Consider the following 12,251-nt stretch of genomic DNA (forward strand, 5'->3'; position numbering starts at 1 on the left):
AGTTGGCATCGCATTACTCTTGGGTACAAAACAAGGGCGGCTGGCATCGCATTACTCTTGGGTACAAAACAAGGATAGTTGGCATTGCATTACTCTTAGGTACAAAACAACGGTAGTTGGCATCGCATTACTCTTAGGTACAAAACAAGGGCGGCTGGTAGTTGGCATCATATTACTCTTAGGTACAAAACAAGGGCTGCTGGTAGTTAGCATTGCATTACTCTTAGGTACAAAACAAGGGTGGCTGGCATTGCATTACTCTTAGGTAACCATGGAATAAACTGGGAACATGAAAAACGTAGAAAAAAATTGTTTTTCAACTTTATTAAGTTTTCTTTATAGATATGTATATTATAAATACAATAGGTATTAAAGGGATATTCAATACAATAGAAATAAGAGCTTTGTTACCCGAATGAATATATAACTATATAGATTAATGTAAATGAAAAATAACAATCTGCCACAAATTAATCAACCAAGAAAATAAAACTAGTCATACAAATTAGCTAAGCCTTCAAGATGTAAAAGAAAGGGTATACAGAGTATAAGAAATATGATCAAATATAATTTCTCTTTTTTAATTTCATCTACATTTTCCTTACTGTAGACTACATTGCAAATATACAAGAACTGAAACGACACCAAGTGAAAATTCTGAAAATTTCAAAGTGAAAGAAATTCAATAGCAAATCAAGGAATAAAATTTCAGCATAATCCTTAATTTAATGAATACAGCAAAATGCTTAAAATTATGTATTGTCCCCCATTTTGGAAACAAATGTTCAGTCTTATTTTAAATTAAAAAGAAAATAAATGTGAAGTACATGTACTGTCTACCAAGAATGAAGTCAAATTTTTCAAACTTGTACAAAATGAATGCAAATTCAAACAAAACTTTGTCAAAACATCCAACAAATAGAAACACAAATACAACATCGATTAAAAACAGTCCATCTACACAGAAGGACCTAACTGTATAGCAAACAATTAAAAATTGAACAATTTCTTCAAAAGACTTGAGTGTATGTAAATATACAATGTATATTACTTTAATCTAATTGTAACAAAAGAGGTCACTTGTGAAAGGCATGAATTGTCATAGATACCATTACATTATACAACAATAGTACTTTGTATAATGCACCCAGATATAAGCTGACCTCAACTACAACAAAGTACACGTTAGTGGCTCACTGAATAAATCAATGCATCATGAAAATGCTGACAAACCTAACCAAGGCACTTGTACGTTGGCACAGGTAACTCTCAAACTATGCTAGTACAATAAGTGCTGGAAAAGATGTGAAATATTACTAAAGAAACATTCATCAAGAAATACTGTTGGAAAGAATATCCTAACACAATTATGGAGTTATACAATTTAATTTAAAGACAAAATTCACCAAATCATTAAGCACTGGTTCCCAAAAATTAATTTCCAAGAGACCGAAAGAGAATACTGAGATCACTATACAATTTTGAGAAAGAAGAAAATTTAGACTTGTATGCAATGACTTGTCTAGCTACTGTATGTACATGTATCATATAGGATATTAATGTATATGCAGGTATGTCGGGGTTTCTTTTTTTTTTTTCTACTTTAATCAGGAAGTGAAACTTCCTGAGTATGTCCTGAAAGCAACAATATGAATTCTCTGTAATAAATATGCAGCTGCCAATATGTAAAGGAACTACTCTGAATAAACTCAAATTGAAAATGAAAACTACAATTAGCTAATACACAATGAAGACTTATGTTCATTGCAAAATCTCATCTATTGTTTCAGAAAAGCAAATGAATATGCAAAATAAACATAGTGGAAAGAACATTTTCTTTAACAGAATTTAATCTTGTACCTCTGAATAGGCATGGAAATGTTCCTCAAAATTAATCTTTTATGGCATTCTTTCAAATGCACATGTATCAAAGATGGTATAGATTTGAATAAAAGGAAAACAAATATGATCTGAATGAAACTGAGACAAAAGTTGAAATGAGATTTATCTGTGTAAGGTTCTCAAAGCTGGGATGCATCTACTTTCCAGTTTATTGTTACATGGATATTGTGTTCACTGCCTGTCTGTATCCATCAAAATATGCCTACTTTCCAGTTTACTGTTACACAGATATTATGTTCACTGCCTCTGTCTGTATCCATCAAAATATGCCTACTTTCCAGTTTACTGTTACATAGATATTTTGTTCACTGCCTATGTCTGTATCCATCATAATATGTCTACTGTTTATTGTTACATGGATACTGTGTTCACTGCCTGTCTGTATCCATCAAAATATGCCTACTTTCCAGTTTACTGTTACATAGATATTTTGTTCACTGCCTGTCTGTATCCATCAAAATATGCCTACTTTACTGTTTACTGTTACATAGATATTATGTTCACTGCCTGTCTGTATCCATCAAAATATGCCTACTTTCCAGTTTACTGTTACATAGACATTTTGTTCCCTGCCTGTCTGCATCCATCATAATATGTCTACTGTTTATTGTTACATAGATATTATGTTCACTGCCTCTGTCTGTATCCATCAAAATATGTCTACTTTCCAGTTTATTCTATTACATGTATTTATTATGTTCAATGCAGCATGACGGCATAAAAGTACATGTAATGGTTTAGAGGCAACACAAATGTATGCAACTTCAAAAGGGCATAAAAAAATGTATACATTTTTGTCAAAAGCAGGAATATAGAAAAGATAAACTGTTTTTACATGTATACAAGATTTTTGCATATGTAGAGGTACTTATAGAACTGATTTTCCAATTTCAGAAGCTGACTTTCAACTCAATTTATTAAAAATGACTGCTTACAACATTCAGATTATTTTCTCACAAATATTTGCTCATAATAAGGATGCAAAATATTAATAACCATACTTGGATGCCAAATGTTCATAACCATACTTGGATGCAAAATGTTAATAACCATGTTTGGATGCAAAAATGAATAAAATGTATAGCTACTTGGTGAAGTGAATTCCAGCACAGTTTTGCACTGTTCAGCTATCACTTACAGAAGTCCACATTATATCAAAAGAACTAAAATACATCCAGAGGCCCAACAACTTAATTAAATAGGTTTAAAAAATACAATGGCTATTCGAGGTAAGATCTTGGCATATTGTTATAACAAGCCTGTGCAATATCATCGATAAGCAAGAAAAAACAAGACTGTTGTAGTGTTCTTTATCTTGACTTCTTCAGGAGTACATGGTGGTCTGGATGAACTGAAAGAAAAGACAAAATACAGAATGTCATGCATATGTACCTTCAGTTCTAAAAATAACAATTAATACTATCCAATTTTTGTCTAATTGGATAAAGAAGAGTCAATATGCAACTCTAATGGGATAAGTTGTAAGTATAATTCATGGTCAAGTGTTTGTTTAAAGTTTGGTTCACATTTGACAACCTTTCTTTTTCATCTGTTTGCACATGTACGTTGTTCCAAGACATGTTTAAAATCTTAATTTTGTGTCAACTGTGCAACAAAGAATATTTAACATATCTGTGATAGTAACAAGCTTTCTGATTGACAAAAATGTGAATATGTCAGACAGTGTAATCATGTTGGTGTGATGTCACGAATCTCCTCAATGGATTTATTTAGGCAAACTTATGTTAACAAACATTACGCGTTTATCTCTCTCTGGGTTGGCATGTATGATTTTTACATAGAAATGGAATAAGTTCATGAATTTCATTGAAAAGTCAATAAATTTATTTTTAATTTTCTGTTTTCTTATTGGTTCTGCCTATTTCAGGTTTGTGTATAGCTTGATTGGATAATGACAAGAATTGAGTATTCAGGGGTTGTTGGGACACTAACTCTCCCTTCTAACTCAAGTTAATAACTGTTTGCTTATACGTTACTGCATTAGTTTTTATATCAATGCAATTGTATTTTTGTTTTTATTTTGCCTTTAAATAATAAATAACTCATTAAAATGTGATCCCAGTATGACAACAATGAATAACAACAAGGTTTAGTTCAACGCTCTCATTTAAGCTTGTGAGTGCATTTACATAATGGTGCCACCACATGTATAATGTAGGTTTGAACATGCACTGAATGAAGTACACTCTGCTGAATGAAGTACATCCCTTGGAATCAATGGCATCACTTCACTAAACTTTACTGATATCTCCGAAATGCAAAAATGAAGTTTCTGAAATAATGCTTTTAAATTTATGCTAATTCTGTAAAAACTGAGCTGTAGTTTGCCTTGATATAAGTAACCTTACACCCCGTTTTACTAAAATATGATAATGGTGCTAATATTTTGGAGTGAAAAGCAATTACATATCAATGTATCAGTATAGTTGCCGTTCAAAATTCCCTCTTAACCCAAGCCAGTTTCAGGGTTTTAATGATTAAATGGACTGTACCGCTGTCAGAAAACAAAAGACAAATCCGCCAATTATAAAGAAAAGGAAATGCCGAAACATCCAGCTTTCCAATGTGTGGAAAATTATGATTTTGTTCAGCCAAAATACGAAACAAAAATAGACTGATGATGATTAGACTTTTAGCCTTTATTGTTATCATTCTTTCATGTACAGTTATGCTGCTTATGTACTGTGTACAATTAAATGTGTGTACCTTTCCATAAAGATTACCTCAATTTCTAGAAATGCTTATATCACTGAAAACAAGTAACTCAGGAGTGCATGGATAAATGAGAATGAAAAAGTCATTAACGACTAGCTGAAACGTTATCTGGAAGAATGCTATTTGGTCGCAACAATGAATAAAGCAAAATCTGCATCTGTTTGGGATTAAACAAGGAATTAAGCAACATTAAGCATGATTTGCATTGTATAAGTACTGTACATTTATAGTACAGCTTTGTGTCTCAAGTAAACTTGAACTGGCCCGTGAATTATGAAGTCTTCACTTACCTTTATTTAATTTTGTGTTGGAGAAATAAGAAAATATGCAAACTAACAAAAAAAAGTAATCATAGTAATTTATAACAGTTTAGTAAGTGTCGGAACACTAAAAATGTATATTTTTTTTATGCATATCCAATTAATCACAACATTTTAAAAAATTAAAATTAGACTTGTTCAAATAACATGATTTATTCAAGTAATCACTGGTGTTATTTAAATAACCATGAGACTTGTTCAAATGACTAGTCTTATTCCAATAATAACCAGTCTAATTAAATAATCACTAATCTTATTTAAATAATTACTTCTCACTTAAATAATCACTAGTCTTGTTCAAATGACCAGACTTATTTAAAAAACTGACACCATAAACTGTTCACCAGATCTATTTATAGGAAAAAGTTAATTTAAGGAAACTTACAGTGTCAATATCAAAGGATGCCACTCCTTTATTCTGCGCATCCATGTTCTTGTGGGATGCTGAAAATACACAAACATGGTGTAAACTTTTGTACTTGGAACTACTTTTCTTATCCACAGATCCAGAGACTTTCATTTCGTAGGGTATTGAGACATTTTAGACAACTATACCAGCATTAGTATTGGCATTATAATGATGTCACAATTACAAAGCATTCTAACAGTCTTATGGTATATATGACAGCATTGTTTGCTGGCAAGAATCTGCTCGATGGAACCTTTTTTTATGCAACAAACGAACAATTTTGAGTGGATACATTGGTGGAATAACACCGCTAAAATCTTTCTCAGAAACTATTTTTTTTCCCTGCCACTAGAGGCCAGATTTGAGTAAGTTTGTTGACAGTCCAGCCTCTCCAAAAAATGCTGGCCAAAAACTTCCCCATGAAGTCATCTTTGAAGGTATTTTAGATTAACATGTGATTTGTATTGAGTGTCACACACTGGAAAGTTCAGTACTGAGAAACAAATGTTGTGAATATGTAGTAAATTGATGGTGTTCCAGGTCCTTTTCAGTGCAGTATTGATTAAATTTTAAAATGGAATAAAATCTTTATTATTTATGGTAGACACATAAAATTTTAATATGTATAATGACTTTGAAAATATAATGAGATTAAAAAAATATATAATTAATTTGTACTTAAAAAATTTAAATGAACTTTTAATTTTTTTTTCACATTTTCCCCTCAAAATGCATATATATAATACTTTTTGGGAATGATATTAAATAGCATCAGCATGTATGTATTCCTACACCATATACAACCTGCAATGATGGATATTTGACAAATTTTGTCAGAAAAAATAACTTTGTATGTCAAAATAAGACCTTCATTTAAAATACACTAAGACAAAATTATATTTTGATGTTGTGCCTTTAGGTGATTCAAACTATTTATTAGGGGTCTAAGCAGTTAATTTATGTGTTTTTGATGGGGTTACTTCCTGAGTAACACATATCTGCTTGTATAGCATTCAGTAATTGTTTATAAACATAGTTATAAGGTATTTAGTGAGAGGACAAAGATGAAAACTTTATACTAGAACCTACTCAAGTTCTCACCTAAATCATTAAACTGTCAGAGAATGAACTACAGGTCAAAGGGGTAACATATACTTTCCCCAGGCATATTTACCCTTAGATGTAATAAAACTACAAAATGATATAAGTTGAACACAAAATGCATTCCATTATATTGTACAGTTTGGTTAAGATATTGATTGATGTAGTGCAGCATTCTGGCCTACATGATATTATGGGACTTCTAATGAGGCATTTTACTTTATGCATTATTACTAATAATATTTTTTAACTGGTAATCTAAGATAATACAAGAAATATTCAAACAGATTATTTGAATTTAACTTTGTACAAGTAAGTTTAACATGGTTACATATCCCACATCAGCAAATATCCAAGTATGTTTGGGATCAAAAGTTCAATTTCAGTACATCATATAGTCTGTCACTGTACCTATAGCAAATCTGAAAGGCACATATCTGGCCGTGTAAACTTAAAATATCCCAAAATGTTATTTTCATCATAAATATGCTGATGTATGGTAACATATTTCAATTTAGTACTCTGACAGAGTGTGGTATTATAGCATCAGCTGATATCTGATTCCACTGAATCACTGAAGTTCATAATTGGTAACCAACACTCTTAAAAATACACTAAAAATGTTCAAACAGATCATTTGAATTGTTTGCAAATTTGATCTTTACATGTACATTGTATATGCCCTACATGTGCAAATGTCCATCCTTGTTTTGGGAATCAGAATTTCACATTTAGTTGATGATATAGGATTTACTGTTACCTACAGTTATGTGTGGTCACATCTGGATGTATTCACTTCAATATCCAAAAATTGTATTTCCCAAATGAATAAGATTGCTTATAATAATATATTTTAATTTAGTACATTGACTTTCCTGTATACTGGTATGTACTAATGTTTGCACCAATGATCAAATCTCACCGTCCCAACATTGCCTTAAACTTTATGATACATAGTCCACCTAATTATGGGATGAATTTATCACTTTAATACATGGCCATTGTTTCCCATATCTGAGTGTCACTCTGTAAAGTTTAATATTTGTTCCCATGCTTGCACCCTTAATGTTATTTAGAAATCTTCATATCTAACACATTTCAACTTCACTTACCTACATCTTACCGTTTTCTAGAATTAAGTAAAACATGTTACAAGTACATCTTTTCAGGTCTAGCCAGGTATCTGGAACAAAGTGTTGGATCAGTTTGGAAGCTCTCCAGTAGTCCGGTGGTGATAGCAAGTTTCATAAGGACATGTGCAGTGTACTGCCATAAGTGACCAAGATTAGTTCATATCACCACACTGATATAGAGCACCTCAAAGACATGGCTTAGGTCTTCATGAGATTAGCACCACTATTTAGTAAGGACTAGCCTCCCTGGAACTGTATTTTCCTATCACATTGTCGCCTTTTGTGGTTATCGACATTGAAATGGAATGCATTTTTGCTATAAAACATGGTAGTGGTCCTCTAATAACACTAAATTTGAGTGTGCTATTATTTATACGAACAACTACCTAAGTACGTCGCACTATAATTGTGGAACATAGCACCTGTCATTGTTTCTTTAGTGTGTACACCTATATGCATCTGGACAGGCATATTGCAATTTGCTGCAAAAAATCACTGTGAGCTATCTTGCTTCCCTACCCCTACAAAAAAATATTAGTTGTACAGACCCAAACCACCATTTAATTTAAATACCATACATTAGTCAACTTTGCTGTCTAAAATTTGTCAAATTAAATTTTAAAACTTGTATGAAACTTAAATTTTTCAATAAAATTTAGTTTTCAAAATTTAAATGTTTATTTAAATTTCCATTAAAATTTATTAATATTTGAAAATTTCAAACATATTTTAAAATAGGCCTCATCTTGTATTACAGTTAGGTTTTTACTGTACTGAAAAATTTCTATAATTAAGGAAGATATAGCAAGTTTAGTTTTGGTTTCTCAAGAGCACTTGGACCAAAACTTGTACCGTTTGGAACACCAGCACTACACACTTTCTGACAGCTGTCACGTCTTGTTTGCAAGGAAATTCAAAAAAAGACTTCATGTATAAAGTTGAAATTGGTGTGGCATGCTACTGTAAAAGTCTGACTAAAATTGGCCATACAAAATTTGGCCTGTTAGGAATCAGACCACAATTAATAGTTCCAGTTTAGTACCGAATGTAGTCCCAGTCTATTTTTAGAGCAATTTTTCCTGTCTCCTTTTGGTGGTGATACAAGAGTTAGATTTAGGCATTTTTGGTTTGGATTTAGAGGTAATTGTTTAATCTATGGTGTGGTTGTCTGTATGTGTTTCGGCAACAGTGTACAGTGAGTAAGAAGGTCTTGGTGATGATCTGGAAGTGAAATCTGTGTTCCGTTGCAGGTTGGTTTGTTGACAGTCCAGCCTCTCCAAAAAATGCTGGTGAACCAATACCAAGAACATCACCATGAAGTCACCTTTGATGGTATTTTAGATTAACATATGATTTGTACTGATTGTCACACAATGGAAAATTCAATACTAAGAAACAAATGTAGAGAATATATAGTAAAATTAATTGTTTTCTGGGTCCATGTAATGCATAGTCCACTCATCTAATTCCCATACCCATTTACAATATTCAATTCACATGTACAATACATGGTTAACCTACCGAGTGTGATCCATCACAATGTACAGCATGTAGTCATTAATATAGAACGTTTACCAATAAATAAACATATTTATTCCTACTTCCAACTACACAGGTCAGAATAGGCATTCAGGATTGGCAAGGTTGAAAGCAATAGCATGGAAAAAGCTAAGTACTTAGAGGCTAACATTTGATCCATATTGTCAACATCAACCATACTACAAGGGACAGCAATTCATATACTCAGAGCCCATTTAAAACTTTTCAAATAATTAGCATCCTAGTTTTTATAATACCTGTCCTAAAAATAAACTAGCACTATGTACACACGATGCTGAGCTCTTTAGCACACTGTAGCCAAAGGTAGCAAGTTACCTGGCTTTGCAAGTACACTGAAACACATGATGAGGTTGTGTTATATGGGGTTTGCAAGTACACTGAAACATTTAATGGGGTGGTATTACATGGACTTTGCAAATACAATGAAACACATAATGGGGTGGTATGCTATGCAAGTACACTGAAACACATAACAGAGTTGTGTTATATGGGCTTTACAAGTACAATGAAACACATAATAAGGTTGTATTATATGGGCTTTGGAAGTACAGTGAAACACATAATGGGGTTGTATTATATGGACTTTGCAAGTACATTGAAACACATAATGGGGTGGTATTATGTGGGCTTTGCAAGTACACTGAAACACATAATCGGCAAGTATTAGATGGGCTTTGCAAGTACAATTAAACACATGATGGGGTTGTATAATATGGGCTAATTTTTCTTTCTGACACTTTGCTCATAATAGCCATAGGATTTCAATGTTAATTTCATTACTGGAAAGAGTCTCCTTTTCCTACTGGAAGCTTCATCGTCAGAATATTGCCTGCCCTCAAGTGGTTTTGAACAGTAAACCTGGCAAGCAATATATCTCTGCATAGCCGTGTAGTTCTTGGCATAAAAATTTGACAATGGGTATTGTAATTAAAAGAAGATAAAATGGATAAGGAATAAACACACTAAAATATACATGAATTTTACTGGGAAGTCAATTAGGTGCTGCAGTTTTGAAAACAAAAGATTATAAATTGTATAAAAACAAAAGATCAGACAAATTAAACAGTCATTAAATTTATATTTTATTGAAAATAGATTAGAATAGAATATTTCACCTGTAAGTTCAAAAATCAAATTTCATCAGTGAAAAAAGGTAAACCATCTAAAGTTAATACTTTCAAATTTGAAACCACATAAAATGTAGTACAGGCATTCCCAATACTGAAAGAGACCAAAAAGGGTTCCTACATTAGACTAAAGATGGTATTTCATGGAAATGACCTCATCTACAAGTGAACACTATTGCTATATCCTTCTCATACACATCTTCATGCATGGGGAATAAGAACTGTTTGCAACGCTGTCACAATCCAAACTTTTAGATCGTATACATAAATTTCCTACACTTCTTTGTTTGCAATGCTGTCACAATCCAAGCTTTTAGATGGTATACATACATTTCCTACACTTATTTTTTTGCAATGCTGTCACAATCCAAGCTTTTAGATCATATACATAAATTTCCTATACTTCTTTGTTTGCAATGCTGTCACAATCCAAGCTTTTAGTTGGTATACATAAATTTCCTACACTTATTTTTTTGCAATGCTGTCACAATCCAAGCTTTTAGATCGTATACATAAATTTCCTATACTTCTTTGTTTGCAATGCTGTCACAATCCAAGCTTTTAGATCGTATACATACATTTCCTATACTTCTTTGTTTGCATTGCTGTCACAATCCAAGCTTTTAGCTGGTATGCATAAATTCCTACACTTCTTTGTTTGCAATGCTGTCACAATCCAAGCTTTTAGCTGGTATACATAAATTTCCTACACTTATTTTTTTGCAATGCTGTCACAATCCAAGCTTTTAGGCTGGTATACATAAATTTCCTACACTTCTTTGTTTCCAATGCTGTCACAATCCAAGCTTTTAGCTGGTATACATAAATTTCCTACACTTATTTTTTTGCAATGCTGTCACAATCCAAGCTTTTAGTTGGTATACATAAATTTCCTACACTTATTTTTTTGCAATGCTGTCACAATCCAAGCTTTTAGTTGGTATAAATTTCCTACACTTCTTTGTTTGCAATGCTGTCCCAATCCAAGCTTTTAGCTGGTATACATAAATTTCCTACACTTATTGTTTTGCAATGCTGTCACAATCCAAGCTTTTAGCTGGTATGCATAAATTTCCTACACTTATTTTTTTGCAATGCTGTCACAATCCAAGCTTTTAGTGGGTATGCATAAATTTCCTACACTTATTTTTTGCAATGCTGTCACAATCCAAGCTTTTAGTTGGTATACATAAATTTCCTACACTTAGTTTTTGCAATGCTGTCACAATCCAAGCTTTTAGTTGGTATACATAAATTTCCTACACTTATTTTTTTGCAATGCTGTCACAATCCAAGTTTTTAGTTGATATACATAAATTTCCTATACTTCTTTGTTTGCAATGCTGTCACAATCCAAGCTTTTAGTTGGTATACATAAATTTCCTATACTTCTTTGTTTGCAATGCTGTCACAATCCAAGCTTTTAGTTGGTATACATAAATTTCCTACACTTCTTTTCTGCAATGCTGTTGCAATCCAGTGTATACATTTTCGACACAGGCAGCACTATTCAGTATTATCCCAAGACCATACAGTATAAAACATTTTTTCTTATTGACTGTAACTCAATTCTCTGCCTGATGATTCTTTCCACTTCACTTTTTAAAGCATGGATAATCTTGAACTGGGTGACTCACTCTGCCACCCAAGTTTTGTCCAGACAAGGAGAACAAGTCTTACCCAGCATGGTTTTGAGTCGGATGGCACAGCAGACAAAGTCCCCAAACTCAATCTGTCCCTCCTTGTTGCTGTACCTCATGATAATTGCACTCAGAACTCGGTTGCTCAGACGGAACCCTGTGGATACACAAATTAATTTTGTTTCACTAATTGTACGGACATTTCCCTAATTCTTACCCATGCTGAAAAAATGTCCTACCAATGGATAGTTTATGACATATACAAACTTTTGTCAATTTTAGCAACTACAATGTAATTAGAAAGGTTCAAATGTGTGTTAACA

General features: G+C 32.5%; 1 protein-coding gene across 9 annotated transcripts in view; it reads right to left on the reverse strand.

Moving 5' to 3' along the window:
* Positions 1 to 304: 304 nt before the first annotated feature.
* LOC149804532 (calpain-9-like) overlaps positions 305 to 12,251 on the reverse strand; it is a 170,947-nt gene continuing 159,000 nt past the window's right edge. For all 9 annotated transcript variants that reach the window (XM_089941279.1, XM_089941238.1, XM_089941272.1 and 6 more), the window contains 3 exons: positions 11,969 to 12,085; positions 5,344 to 5,402; positions 305 to 3,253 (listed from right to left, as the gene is read on the reverse strand). In XM_089941279.1, the coding sequence (XP_089797405.1) occupies positions 3,227 to 3,253; positions 5,344 to 5,402; positions 11,969 to 12,085 (203 nt within the window). In that variant the 3' untranslated portion in view covers positions 305 to 3,226. The remainder of the gene's footprint in view (positions 3,254 to 5,343; positions 5,403 to 11,968; positions 12,086 to 12,251) is intronic.

This window comes from Sinohyriopsis cumingii, chromosome 2 (assembly GCF_028554795.1).
Source record: "Sinohyriopsis cumingii isolate HCF-2022 chromosome 2, ASM2855479v2, whole genome shotgun sequence".
Lineage (NCBI taxonomy): Eukaryota > Metazoa > Mollusca > Bivalvia > Unionida > Unionidae > Sinohyriopsis > Sinohyriopsis cumingii.